The sequence below is a fragment of the Genypterus blacodes genome, unplaced genomic scaffold (genome assembly GCF_046128005.1).
Source record: "Genypterus blacodes isolate CSIRO-AG114 ecotype Tasmania unplaced genomic scaffold, CSIRO-AGI_Gbla_v1 ptg000007l_1, whole genome shotgun sequence".
NCBI lineage: Eukaryota > Metazoa > Chordata > Actinopteri > Ophidiiformes > Ophidiidae > Genypterus > Genypterus blacodes.
The window spans coordinates 5,950,881-5,965,799 of NW_027466821.1; the positions used below are offsets into that span (position 1 = coordinate 5,950,881).

The 14,919-nt window shown below is 47.1% G+C and overlaps 1 protein-coding gene across 5 annotated transcripts in view; it reads right to left on the bottom strand.

Moving 5' to 3' along the window:
- ppp1r12a (protein phosphatase 1, regulatory subunit 12A) overlaps positions 1-14,919 on the bottom strand; it is a 36,523-nt gene that overhangs the window by 8,763 nt on the left and 12,841 nt on the right. For 2 of the 5 annotated variants that reach the window (XM_076153532.1, XM_076153556.1), the window contains exons 2-15: positions 11,695-11,825; positions 9,339-9,457; positions 6,570-6,729; positions 5,712-5,856; positions 5,555-5,629; positions 5,328-5,422; positions 5,091-5,248; positions 4,877-4,998; positions 2,669-2,893; positions 2,493-2,584; positions 2,051-2,170; positions 1,266-1,418; positions 700-864; positions 446-607 (exon numbers count right to left, since the gene is read on the bottom strand). In XM_076153532.1, the coding sequence (XP_076009647.1) occupies positions 446-607; positions 700-864; positions 1,266-1,418; positions 2,051-2,170; positions 2,493-2,584; positions 2,669-2,893; positions 4,877-4,998; positions 5,091-5,248; positions 5,328-5,422; positions 5,555-5,629; positions 5,712-5,856; positions 6,570-6,729; positions 9,339-9,457; positions 11,695-11,825 (1,922 nt within the window). Of the gene's footprint in view, positions 1-445; positions 608-699; positions 865-1,265; positions 1,419-2,050; positions 2,171-2,492; positions 2,585-2,668; positions 2,894-3,528; positions 3,637-4,876; positions 4,999-5,090; positions 5,249-5,327; positions 5,423-5,554; positions 5,630-5,711; positions 5,857-6,569; positions 6,730-9,338; positions 9,458-11,694; positions 11,826-14,919 lie in introns of all 5 variants that reach the window. The other 3 variants (XM_076153565.1, XM_076153540.1, XM_076153549.1) reach the window with 3 other exon arrangements.

Genomic DNA, 14,919 nt, shown 5'->3' on the forward strand with positions numbered 1-14,919 from the left:
CTTATAAGGAGAAAGTAGCTGGAGCAGTGGTGAAGGCTGCTGTCCCCCCCACCACTTCAACTACGACAGGTGGCTCATTTCAGCTGAGGAACAGGAAGACGTGCACTCGACCCCACTCAAAACACATTCTGTGAGACACACACACACATTCACAAGTTCCCTCTGTCCCAGACAAACTCGCTGCTCTCTCTGTGTGTGTGATCTCTGGCTTTGTGCACACACACACACCCCGTTCTCAAACAGAGGAAATGCATCCGGATTAACGTGTGACTGATGGAGGTTTTTAGTGCCAATGACAACAGAACTGGAATAAAGCCGCCTGTGTTCATGTGAGACGCTTTGTCTTTCCCCAGCAATCATGTCGCAGCTAAGCTACTCGATCTGCTGAAACAGATGTGCTCAAAGTAAACAAGTCTGTGTTTGCATGTGTGTGTGTGTGTGTTACCTGCGCCTTTCAGAGCCAATGACAGTGCCAGTGGTAGATAGGGCGGTGGTTGTAGTGGTAGATGTGGTGGTGGTGGTAGAGCCAGTGTTTATAGTGGGGATGACTGTAGCAGACTCCTTCTCTTTGTCCTTTTCCCTCTCTGCACTCTCCTCTGACCAGTACCTGATCATACACACAAAGCAAAAGCTTACTTAGAAAAGCATCTCTACTAGCGGCCATTTGGCGTTTGAGTTGGTTTCCTTGTGTGTGTGTACCTGCTGGTGAGACTGGTGGAGCCAGTGCGGGTGGAGGAGGAGCCCAGGCTGGAGAGCAGGCCACGGTGGCCGGTGGGCGAGGTAACAGATGAGGAGGTGGTGGTGGTCGTGGAGGGGGTGGTGCCCGAGGAGCTCAGATCGTCTTGTCTTCTGCCAAAAGAGCCGCTACACACACACACACACACACACAGAGCACAGCATCGTCACTGTCGTACACAGATACACTGTTGACATGTGAGTGGAGAGGAAAGGGATAGACTGGGACACTAATGCTACACTATGGCCAGTTAGTCATTAATAATCAGCATACTAGAGAACACGTGAAGTTTAATGTTGTGTTTTTCCAGCCTTTGCATGTTATCATTAACAAAACAAAATCTAGTGACATTACGTCTGTAGTCCTAGAGAAGAGGTTTTGCTTTTACTGGGCAGGTTTGAGAACCTTTCAGCTTCATGGAAGATTTGGAACAACCTGACCCTTGCTGGAGCGACAGTAGCAAAGGAAACATTGAAAGGGGACAGCAGGTGTAGAGATGGAAGGCGGTGCCCTGGTGAGGCTGGTGTACCTGCGGTAAATGCTGTAAGACGGGTAGTGGGAGGCAGGTGGCTGCCAGGGTTTAGTATTACAGGTGTTAGGGTCCAAGCTGGAGGTGGACGAAGACTTGGCTGGCACGTCCCGCGTGCTGCCGCTCCGCCCTAGCGCTAGCGTGTGGGAAGTGCTGGTGTGTTGGCAGGCGGGTGGAGGCGAGAGAAGCATTAAAGCAGTGGACGCACACACACACACACACACACAGATATAAGAAACACACACACAAAAACAGATATAAGACTATTAAGCTTTGACATACTTTTGGTGCGATCCTGTCATATGGGATTGTCGGTAGCTTTTTCTTACTGAAATCTCCTTTAAATTTCAAGAAACATTTAAATTCATTGATTAGTGTTGTGGAAAAAATCAATTTTAATCAACTTTTTAGTAAGAGGCTCACATTTACTGCCTTTCCCATATGACACGAACGCAGCGTTTGTCCACGTCGAGTTTGTGTGTCATTAAAATGGTGACACAGCAAACTGAGCGGACAGGTACAGTCATGCAACAGACTGTGGCAGTGAGAGAAACACGTCGGTGCTGATACGCGCGGCTTTCTGGGTAGCTGTGGTTGTGCATGCAAGCATGTACATTTGCATCTCATGACATTAAAGATGAGACTAAACAACTATCGGCTGGAGTTCGAGTACAGTTCAATAACCAAGCCACAGCTCGACCTCATGATGGATAATCCCAGCAGGGACCTTGATGATGGTGGAGGAAAGGGAGGGAGGGGTCTTGGTATTGGTAGGTGAGGCTAACCTGCGCTGGTAGCTGGGGGTTCGGTTGGTGGAGGCGCTTCCTTCACTGTTCCTCAGGTCGTCGTCCCAGCGTCGCCGGGTGTAGGAGCCACTCCGTATCAGAGTGGTGGCGGTAGAGTCCCTGAGGAACCACAAGCTACAATAGCAGCCCAGCATTCCAAAAATAGATGCTGACACAGATACTGTGCGGAAGTAACTTCTATGTGCAACAACCTAAGTCTTTAAGAAGGTCAAACTTAATTTAATCTGTCTTTTCTATTCTATTTCTAATGTCTATTTTTTAGTCCGTTGCTGCACAACATCACACGTACAGACAGCAGCTGCTTGAGGCCACACACCATGCAGAGTGTTGACACATTTTGCCTGCAACACAGCAGTGGGCAACAGGAGGCGCTCATACCAATGCACGTTTGCAAAGGTCGCGTCTGGGCACTGGGCTTTACCTGTTTTCCTTCTCGTCAATGTCTGAAGTACTGGCCAGTCTCCGAGGGATAGTGGGGGCCACGTAGGCAAGCCGGGTTCCTTTTTCCTTCTCCTGTAGTCGAAGGACACGTTCCTTTATTGTGATGACTCAGATGTACACCACATAACTGTGCGAGGATAGGAAAGGATGACTGACCTTGTCCTTGTCCTTGTTGTCCAGGGAAGAGGAGAGTCGAGGGCTAGAGGCTGAGCGCATCACACCGGTCGTGTCCTTTTCCCTCTGAGCCTCCTTGGTGGCCGTGATCTCCGCCAGTGCCCCGTAGCTGCCGGTCTTCCTCAAGCCCAGACGCCATGACGCCGGAGATTCGTCCTTACTTTCCTCCTCCTTTTTAGACGAGACCTTCCCAGCTGGCTGAGGGACCTGAGGGGGGCAGCGGGGTGGGGTGGGGTTTAGTACAGCAGGTTAACCATTACAAAGTGGTTAAATGATGGTTAAATTTAGTCGTCGTCGTGAGTGAACACAAACTTCAACCAGGTCAAAACTGAGGTCAAAAGTGGTGCTGATTAATCTGCAGGAGCTGCAGTTCCTTGTTACAATGCGGAGATCAGGTACAGGATATTTTGTGGTGGTGGGACATGCCGGCGGACAGGAACGCTCACCTCCACTTTGAGAATAAACCATACACACCTGTGCCTAACCTAACATGTCGTTCTCTTGAGGGTTTCACTTCGTCAAAGGCATTCTTTGATTATGGGAGGTGGCGGCAGTCTTTTTGCAACTTGCTGGGGGTTTTAAGTGTTCATACAAGGTCTGGCTCCATAATATGCTGGGATTGGATGACAGGCAACCGGACAAAGCACGGGGACCACATGGACACACAATGAAAGCAGACGTAGGACAGTGCGTTCGCTGAGGACAAAGTGAAAACAAAACCGTGTGGGAGTGGTGAGTGGGTTCAATCATCACCTGGACAGTTAGGGTTGTGTTAGGTCTTGGTCAGTGCACACGTGCATGTAGGACAACAGCAACAACTCTGGTGCACACCGATGCCTCACCATGGGTTTTTTGGGCACAAGAGAAATGCCAGTTTTGCGCAAGCCTTGACGCCACAATGCAGGGCAGCCTGGTTCCGCTACAGGCATGAGGGGAGTAATACAATCAAACTACAGCCAACCAAGACAAGAGCCCAGGGTGAGAACGACGCAGACAGACAGAGAGAGAGAGAGAGAGGGGGAACAGGGAGAGGTTGAGAGAAAGAGAAAAGGCCAGAATAAGACAGAAGCACTAGCAAATGAAACACACTTTATGGCAAGGACAGGTTGTTGTTTTTTTAAAGCCGAGCCATCCCTCACAGCGTCGTGCTCTGTGTCCATCATGATTGCTCTGATGGAGACAATAAATGACAGACATCCGGGAGTGTCTAATGTTTTGCACACTCCGGTTAGACGACATTGTGCTGTGTGGACTCTAGGCTTTAAAGAAGGATTTGACAAATTGATTTAAGAAGAGAAGCAGAAACAAGAAGTGACACTCAGAAAGCTATGAAGTGGCAGCCGCCAAGAGCTGCTATATACGCCACATCCTGCTGAAAAGAAACTAATGCATGCGTGTGAAATAAGGACTGGGTCAGCAGGGAGTATGATAAAGAAACAGAAAGTGAGAAGCCACTTGCTTGGCTCTGTCTTGCCAGCAGAGGGCAGCAGACCCCTAATGTGGGAAAACCTGCCACACCAGCTTTGTTATCTTCCCAACAACCTACACATTTCACTGCTTCTACACACTCCAGATAAGTGAGCCCAGCAGCCCGCAGTTAAAAGCCGACGTCATCCCATACTGGCCACATATCATCCCTTCCTGCGCAGCCCCGTTGCCATGTTTGCTAAACAGCAGAGACGACTCGCCGTGACTCCTGTTCTCGGGGAACTCGGTGACATTTGTTAACGCTCTCTGTACTCGGTGTACTGAGAAACACCTCGACCGAGAGCGAGTATTTGCGTTACGGCTCAGATGTGAACCGCAACTTCATTTACGTAAACCTTGTATATTCAGTAGGCTGTGAAATTAAGTCGATGTTCACAGGAGGTAGAAAAACTGAGAAGATGGTGAATTCTATCATTTTGTATACCTATCCAGGCACCGACGTGTCTCAGAAGTACAAAAGTCCCAGGGCCTCATATAACAGGGGAGCTACAGTTTCTACTTGGAGTAGCGCTCGGTAAGCATTGTGAAGTGATTACATCATCACTGTGCTGCAGCCTTTATTCCCCCCGCAAATTTTTTTTTCACACCAAACAACAACTGCACGTTCATCTGGAGTTAAATGCGTCTGCTTTTGGTGGTGATAAAGTTCCTAACTTCATGGTAGCAACTTGGTGGATGATTGCGTCATCCACCACGCCATACCTTCTTAATCGGTGAAGTGGGAGTCGTCACCTGGTTGGTAGGGCTGGCGGGAGACGTCACGGTGATGGTGGCTGGGGTAGGTGTCGTGCTGTTGCTCACCGAGGCTGAAGGCTTGCTCCTCTCTGGAGAGGTTAAGAGGATAAACAAAGGTGTGAGAGCTGTCAGCGCAAACAAAGACAATATTTAACAATAACCGCTCGGAGACCAGCAGTACCTGCTTCCGTCTCCGATTCGGAATCTTCTTCGTCGTCTTCTTCACTGGAGCAGCTCGATTCGTCCTTCTTCCCTTCCTCTTCCTCGTCCACCTTTTCTGGTTCCAAGGCTTCGATGCGTGGGGCGCTCTTCTCCGGCTCCAGTAGCAGCGTCTCTTTACTGCAATACGTAAAAATGACTTTTCATGCACAGCTACAGCGTTGGTACAGCGCACCACATTTTTCAGCGGGAAACTCACTTCTTCAGTGGTTTCAGTGATTGGTTGTTGTTGTCCCCTGTGGTTGTTGTTTCAATCAGAGGAGATTTCTTAACGTCCTTCTTTTCGCTCAATAACTGGAGAGAAAAGGTAGAAAGTAATGTACATGGACATCAAAGACGGGTAATCAATCAAAAGGATAAAATAGAATTCATTTCCATTAATAAGCAATCAAGAACCCATTAACTCACCCTGCTGTGAAAACTTACCAGATTTTGTTTCTTTTGTAGCTCTTCTAAGTATCCCAGAACATCTTCATCTACAACATCAAAAGCAGTCTGGCCCTGAAGGAAAAACAACAAAAAAATTATTTATATAGCATTAAATCACTTTGCTCATCAAAGTGCAGACGGACTTGTTACTCACCATTTTATTAATGGTGTCCATGTCACATAGATTCTCTACCAGTATCCTACATGCCTCCTCTTTGCCCCAGTGTGCTGCTGCGTGGAGAGGTGTCCAGCCGTCATAGTCTTTAATATTTACATCATACCCTGCTTGGATTAAAAGCCTGCAGAATGGATAAAAAACGCTTCCATTAGAATCATCAAATCTCACATCCCAATTCTGTAAACTAATCCGTGTCTGTTGGCTGTCAGGATCCAGAGCTTTTAGAAGTGCGTCAGCATTGCAACCTGCGGGTCAGATTTAAGATTGCTTCCAACGCCCAAACAGTAAAACATAATCTGACAATTTTAGTCATCAGTAAGCAAAAGCAGCAGGCAGAAAGTAAAACTTTAATATTTTAGCCAATAAATCTGCCATCAAAGGCAAAACATTTGGACCCCCGTCTTGTATATGGGAGTCACATTCGACTTGCAGAGATGTCTGTGCTATCTATGGCAGGAGAGCGTGCTGGCTGGCTTCCCTGTGCAGATGGACAGGCGGTTACAGTTCCTATCTTCGAACAAGCGCCTCTATTGGCAGCCAACGCAGGCGATGTCGGAGCAGTGCATTGACAAGATGCAGAGACCGAGATATGTTTGGCATTAGTGGGGAAAAAGCACCACGTTAAGCCTCAACGCTGTCGCTACTATAAACAGTACCCATGTAATATCTTACAGGACAGGACTGTATCGGTGCTTAGCAACACAGGCCATTTCATTTACTAACCGGCAATAAACGTGGTCGCTAACTCGTTTTGTCCCAACATGGATATGGGCGAGCGGTGCGGAGCTATAGAGCATAAGGTTTACAAGTGCGGCGATTACGATCGCTGCTTACTTTAAAACCTCGACGTATCCCTTCGCAGCAGCGACGTGGAGCGCCGTCCCTCCAGATTTGGCATGTCGGACGTCTTGGATCTGCCCGCTGTTGAGCCACTGCCGGGCGTCCCTCAGCATGACGCGCTCCTCCTCTTTCCGGGCCGCCTCGATATCCACCCCTGGTTAAGAGAGAGAGAGAGAATACGGTACATCACTACCATGTACATTAGCACGAGATGATTCCTTCCATGGATAAACACTGCTATAAAAACAGTACATTCAACACATGTATCTATATTCTTTAGTTGAAACAAGCCCTTGATGATGTCCATTGTACAAAAAAACAACATTAAGACAAACCTAAACACTAGAGGGTGTTGTCAGGGATTTGTCCAGCTTTGAGATGTAGGTTTATGCCAAAACTCTGTCAATTTGACAATGAAGTAGTGGGTGAGGACACATAGGGCCTAGCTGGTTAAGTGGGTCAGTATGTCTGCGCTATATGCTGCATGCGAGGCAGTAGTGAAAACAGGCCCTGCATTGTCTTTTTTTGACACCTGGCTGGAACATGAGAAGGCTGAAACGCACTGCTGCACGAGCCGTCGACGAGTCAGCTGAACGTCCAAATGTGCTGAACTGCGTAAACAATGAATCGAGAAGTGCTCTGGGGCTGAAGCCAAAACTTCAGCTGGTGTTATAGGTTTTGTTCTACTTCGGAGGATTCATCATCACTCATTTCCTGACCCCCCGACAAAGCCTGTAAGGCAGCCATGAGCTTTCTAACCCAAAGAAAGGGGACAACTGTATTTGCAAATGTCGTTCGATGAGGAAAAGGCAGGGGAAAATTAAGTTGGAGAAGCGCACAAGCAGCAGATATGAGGCAGATCAAATCCAGAGAAACCAGAACCGGCAGAATTTTAAGAGGAGCTGTCAGAATTATCAGCTCTCTGATATGAGACATTACAGAAAGGTGCAGTGCAGAAGGAAATTGACCCGAGAGGGAGCGAGTTAGTCAAGTTATTGTAAGGAAAGAGAGGCGGCCAGGTAGGGTGTCACAGTGAAATCTCTGGGGAAGTAGCCTACACTGCGTCTATAAAAAGCAGGGAGCCTAATGGCCTCTAAGTAGGACTACAGAACAAGAGCCCAGTGGAGGAGTTGGCAGCAGTTCAAACTCCCAATTTTTAAAAAGAGAACAGCACATCGTCTTTGAGCAGATGAAGAGAAACAACCCCCTGAAAAAGAAAACAATGTGCCTAATATAAATAAACAAGTATACTCATATCGGTTGAAGCAAAGATGAAATATCAAACCAGGATTCTCAGAGGGACGCATATACTTTTGGCTTTCTGTGAGAATTCAAGAGAACGGGGAGAAATAATTAAAACGGCTTTATTCCTGGCTCAAGAGGGAAAACCGCTTCTAGGACAAAAACCAAATGACTCCTGCGCCCCCCCAGCAACCGAGCTAACAGGGAAAGACTGTGGCCGAGCGCCACTTGTGAGCCCGTCCACCTTCACTTTATCATTTGGACAGACAGGAGCATTCACTAGGCAGCTGATGGAAGAGGGGGGAGGAAGGAGGGCAGCCGGGCCGCCTGGTCACTTCAGCGCACCGGGGTCAAGGAGAGGATCAAGAGGTTGTCCTTGCCACGGAGGGAAACTATGACCACTTGTTACCAAGTTTAAACCCATGACTGGTATCTCTTTCAGAGGAGAAAATCACATTACAAACATACAGAAGCGTTACACAACAGCTGGTTACATAAGCTCCCCGCTACCTCTAAACTCGGGAACTGAGCTCTGGATTGTCTGCAGCTGCCCTCGGGCCAGGATCACTGCAGGTTTGGCTTGCATGAATAAATAAATACGGATCAAACTAAAATGTCTATATAATGAAGGCGTCTGGCGCTGTGTAGTCTATGAGCGCTTTGAACGCCGTTTGCGTCCATCAGCGATGGAGGATGTTGGGGCACATGGCTGAACGTGGGGACGCTTGGAACCGGGCAGGACCTTCAGCCAATGGAGGCGGACTCACGGGACTGTGGGACGTAAAGGGCCGGCTGTGCGAATCTCGCCACGCTTATGTAACACGCTTAAGCAGCTAACAAACACGCAAACAAACAACGCGCTGGGTGTAATTACAACCAACATGTGACACTTAACACCACATTTAAGATTAGGCCAAAGGAGAAAGAACATTAACATATTATACAGAGACGGCTGGAAGTAATTGCATCGTAGAAATTGGCTGAGGCCGCCATCCTCAGCGTCGGCGATCCTCACAGACCCCCAACTTTCACATAGCGGCGCCAACAGGGGAGGAAATGATGTTTTAAATGGAAGAATGCAACCTGTGCTTATGGGAAGATGAAATGTGCCACTGTTGGTACTGAGAGGCAACCTTTCTGCCCCAGAGCCGGTTAACACGTCTGTGCGTGGCATCTCGCCACAGGAGGAGGGGCCTTTAATCATTTCAAGAATGCCCCGGGCCTGAAATAGAAAGACTCGACGTTTCAGTTCTGAATCGTCACATGAAGCTCATAATGCAGCTGGATCACTTTTTCTGCATTACGTAAGGGATTCTTTCGAGCACGTTTGTGGAAAAACAGCAGGTGACTCGCAATCACTGATAATTCACTGATCCTTTTGGACACAGTGCTCCCAATGGATGAAATTGCCGTTTACTGCTTATAGATTTAAGTATACGTGATCAGTTTTAGTTTAGTCTACTTGTGTATTGGTATTAGTTACACAAATCCAGTCATGAGTCCAGAGGGTCAATGTTGTACCTTGTCGGTTGATCTCATTCTGCAGGAGCTGCTCCATTGCCTCCTCTTCGGCAATGTCCAGAGGTGTCTCGCCCTCGCTGTTCACTACTCCTACGCTGGCACCCTGGCCGATCAGATACCTGCACACACGCACGCACACACACACAGACAGACACAGAGAGGTGAGTGACAACGACAGAGACGGAAATTTTGTTTTGAATTTTCGACGGTGTAAAATTACTACCATTTATTTTCACAGCGAAAAAGGCTGAAGACAAAATTAAGGCTTTTGACAGGGTGACAAGGAAACTGTCACTCCCCTCAAACCATGAGGAAACAGATGAAGTACAGGACCTGTTTAATATTGCTTTTGGATCACGGCCAACACTAGCTGACACCGCACCACGGTCTACGTCTCCTGTTTTGTGAGGCACGTCTTCAAGACAGCTCTGGGCCCTATGAGAGGCATTCTGACACCACCTTTAAATACTTTTGATTTAGTTTACATTTCAAATTCATTCAGAAATAATATTGGTGCTGTAAACATCAGGTTCAACGTGGATGAGTGAAATCCCACTGATTAAAATGGCTGGGTTGTAATAATGATCCCAACCCTGGAGGTCATGCAGACCAAGACTGTTCCCAGTTAAACCGTGACGGCCTCTGTAACCGCTATCAGATAACAAAGGATAGCCGCGTTGGTTTAACACTATTAATCACCGCTTACTGATATGACCCCTTTAAATCTTTGCAATTTTTTCATGCACGCTAATGTCTCACCACCACCGACTCGAGAGTCTTACGACGACACAACGTCGAGTTCAGCTGCTTCCAATTAGACCTGTGGTGAGACTCAGGCCCTTCTCATTAGACCAACACGCCACTTGAAACAAGCTCAGCGCTCATGACTTCCAGCCAAACGGCAACCAACTGGAGTCACATTTCATTGTTTGACGCTGTCTTGATTAGACTTTCTACGCAGCCTATTTTGGGACCGTTTTACTACGTTTGATGGGCTTGCGGTCTGGGGTCCCACCGTGGGATTCCGGACTAACCCTGCCATTACATGGCTTTGGGTTTCACACCAAGGACTTGAGGTGTTGGCGGGCGGACGCAGAGATACCTTCCTTCTTTGTGATTCTCGTTACTGTGAATGGGGATGCTGAGAATAAATGGGTCTACTGAGAGCTCGCCACCCACATCAGGTTGCCGAGTTACTCCCTGTGACAAGATGTCTCCACTCGTCATCCATATCAGGCCAGTCACTTGACCTTTACATTCATTGTGTGAAAACAAAAAACCTCTTGTTTTCGGTAATATTAGCCCAGCACCGATGCAGGCCATTGGGTCTGCTGGACAGAGACTGACAGTGTCTGAGACGTTAACAACAGTCATCCCAAGCATATTAATACTTATTAAATATTATAATGAAGCGCAATACTGAATTTGTCCGCATTACTCTTCCACAGTGGCTGCTGAAGTACAACATGCATGGTAAACACTTTGTTTGTTCAGTGAAAAGGCGGTAGTGCTGGATAGATTTCGGGAGAAGTAAGTGATGATAAAAGTGTAACCAGGTTCCTGTAATGTAACACAGCAGTAAAGCAGGTCACAGCAGACTCCCGACATGCTGAACAATGAGAGCGAGTGAGCTTCCTAGCCCTCTTTGGCCTCTTTAAATATCCTGATTATATCGGTGTTGCATTCTGTGGCACATAAACCGCCTTCTTACCTCACAAGGACACAGGGCGAGAAAATACTAGTGTGAAACTCTAGAGATGGACTCCAAATCCAGCAGGTGACCCCATCTCTCCATATTGGATTACATCACCCTTAAACTGTGTCAGTACCGATCAGATACGTCTGCTGTCAAAATGTGGTGCGAGCGGTACAGTAAGCTGACGAGCATGTTGGCTCTGGTGGCATGTTGGTTCAGGTGTGCTGGCTGAAACAACACCACTGACATTTATCCACTAATCATATGCCAATTTAGCCTTTCAGCAGAAGAGAATGGGTTCAGCGATGTGAGAGCAAAGTAACATTCATTAGAGCCTAAGGTGTAACCATAGGGCTTATGTTGCTTTGTGCCAAGTAAAGCCAAGTTGTCTATGCAGAACAATAACATTTGATTAGTATAATGCACCAAGCAGCACCGACTGAATGATCGCCAATCCTGCAGAGGTCAATAGGGCTCTAAAGGGTGACCGGACAGGGCACACCTTAGTTGGAGCCCAGCCATAATCGCACCTTGAATCCAAATTAAAATGTTGGGTAGCAGATATTGTTCATTTATCATTTTATAAAATATTCTGGACAGAATAAGATAGTTTAGCACTAGGGACATCATGAACCTGATGAAACTGCCCCTCTTACTTACTCTGCTATGTCCATGTATCCACAGGAGGCTGCGGCATGGAGGGGGATCCAGCCCTCATTGTCAGGCTGGTTGATGCTGGCGCCATGTTCCACCAGGAAAGTCACCATGTCAACATTGTCATCAATGCATGCCTAAGAGAAAGAGAGAGAGGGAGAAACGAGAGAGAGAAAGAAGAGAGTCAGAAGTGAGTGAATAGAAATCATGGCGACATCTTCCCAGAGTGTGTATGTGTATGTGCACGCATGCAGGTGGGTTTATGTCAGTTGGCTGCACTGCACTGTTGCTACAAGTACCATGGAAGGAGCAATGCTCTTCCTCTGATAGAACCCCACGTGCATCTGGAGCTGTTGGGGAATTCTGGCAGCCATAGTGGTCCCAAAATGCGGGCACATAGCGGGAGTGCTTCAAATACCACATAGCGTAGTACTGAGGTCTGAGTATTGAGTCCCCTGCCTATATGTTGCTCAATCATGAAAAAAAAAGTTCTGAAATTAAAACTCAACCTCCCATAGAGTTAATTTATGTGTAAAATTAGACAGATCTGATCACTGGCCAAATATCTGCCAGAGTGTGAGGAATCAAACCACAGATCTAACCAGGAACACACACATAGCATCATCTGAACAGCACTGAGCAGCAGCTGATGACTCATTCAAGCCAAAGCCACATTCATAGTAGAACAGAGGCAGAGGGACTTTATCTGCCAGCACATTCTGCACATAACTACATGGACCACATGTAGCCATTTCACTGCACATCAGACTTGTGCCAATGCTTGTTGTGGTGGTGGTTGGCATCACTAATGGATACAGTGCAGAAATCAGACAACTCAGTGAGAAGACATCTCATCATGAGACCCTTACAGTTGCTCTCGACAACACAACAATTTGAAGAAGAAGTCAACAACATCAGGTAAGACACTGGGGGAACCACAATGAAAAATATGTAGCATGTTTGACAATGACAGTGAAGTCCCAGGTGCATTCCAAATGAGGTCAGGAGGAGCGACACAGGGACAGTCCAACCCCCTCACAGTAGGGGGGCTGACATTCTCTCTGCATTAACAGTAAACATTCTGTGGGATTCATCTGGGAATAGTCCCATCTAGCAGATGGCTGGCATTAGTTTGTGCATGTTCTTTGCATTGTCTATACCATCATTGAACTATTTTCTGCCTGTCTTTACCATTACAATATAACCCCTCATCTTTTCTGTCTCCACATTTGTTTAATGTAACCCCAAAAAAGTTGATTTAAATTCGTGTGTTTGGCAGCACAGAGTGAGAACTCACAGCAGATAATATAATGATAACTCTCCCACCAAAACGAGCCTTATTGTGCAGTTCCTACTGCGGAGCCACTTGCAAAGCAATGGTGAGGGAAATGAAGATAGTCCACATGAGGCCTGATAAACATGGAACTTTGAGCATTCACCCGAACAACCAGAACTTATAAACAGCCAATTCGGCTATCTACATTTCCAATCTTCTTCACCATCAACTCATGTGTCAGTGCGGGTATTGTTTCACGAATATATTTGCAGTTATCTAATGTAAATGAAGTATTCAGGTTGACAGGTAAAGTGATAAATTAATAAGACACGACAATTAGAAATCTTTACTCGGGCGCAACAATTGTCAGTCAGCAATATTAAACACAAACGCCTCCATCCTTCCCACCCCTGAACACTGTGCCTGGACTGTCTCCCTCTCTCTCCTGGGGTTGCTATGACAACAAAAGAGTTGACAGGGGAAACAGATACACACACATACACACAAATGCGTGGAGGCCTCACGTTCAGGGCACACGACTATCTGGCTGGAATCCTTGTCCAAATTTGGACCGTTTGCAGCACCGTACATGGCCAGGGATAAAGAGTGCCTGCAAGGGCCTCACTGAGCTTATCTGACAGAGTGCGAGAGTGTGTGTGTGTGTGCGTGTGCGTGTGCGTGTGCGTGCGTGTGTTATAGGTTTGAGCTCAGGGCAGTCAGACAGAGTTTTCCCAGGTGCAGCTTAACTTTTTAACAGATTGGATTCATCTTTGTTACAGAGCAGACAGCGAAAAAAAAGAGGAGGTGCATGTGCTTCCGTCTACTGTTCTCATCACCACCATTATGGCTCCATTTCAAATTGACCTTTAGCACCATTACCAAATTGTGGACATAAAACGAGAACAGATGCACTTACTAAATTTAAAAGCACATTTTGGGGAACAAGGGGAACAAAGTTCATCATCTCCCCTGTACCACTCTGCTTAAAATGTTTGGTTATGTTCAGCACAAGTAAGTAACTTCACAAGTCTCACTACCACCATCATCCGTCAGTCTTTCTTCCAATGACTGCCGTGAAATGACTGAAACCGGAGAAAAACACTGTTGCCGATCTTCAATTGACAACTGTCCTCCATAATCCCCCACTCAGTCCCCTGCACACTTATCTCCACAACAATCCTCTCCTCTCAGAATGGAACCGAAGCCCTTACTGGGAACTCGGCCTCCCTCTTCTGTGGGCTATCGGCCTCCCTCAAGCTGGCCCCTCCCGGCAGCTACGGGAGCCCAACAAAGGTAATCCCTTAATGGCTGTAATTGTCTACGGCTGACAGGTGCCAGAGTTACGGCCTGCGTGAAAAGTGTGTGCGGCGTAATGGCCAGACAGACAGCAGGAGGGAGATTTGAGTGGAGAAAATGTGAAAGAAGCGTCAGCCTCCATCCTGTATTTGGGTACAAAGAGCCTTCTCTTGGCCTGTAAAGCGCCTCAGAGCACAGTGAGCATGAACTGAACAGCAGAATTACAGACGCTTCTGCGACTGCACCAGGAGATAAAGATAGAAAATGTTTGAAATCTAATGACAGGCGGAGTGAATGAGAGCGGGAACATCAGGGGGATCTGATTATTAACTGATGTTAAAATAGGCAGCATTGTGAACTAAATCCTGCCTTACACAACACAATCAGCCCTGAGTGATATGTAGGCCTCGTCCTATGTGCTCAGTGAAACATTCACAGACTCAGAGTGACTCACTGTCAAACAGACACATAACCATTGAAACCTGTTCAGCCAGTGTGGAGGCCTAAGCACGACCGCGGGGAGCTGGATGCAAAGAAGAAGTAGGACAAAGATTACAAAAACAAAACTACACTATCTAAACTTATGGTCAAACAGAATTTCGTCATGTCCCTCTGATATCTCAGTTGTATTGAGGGGATTCCAAAACATTACGCAAGAG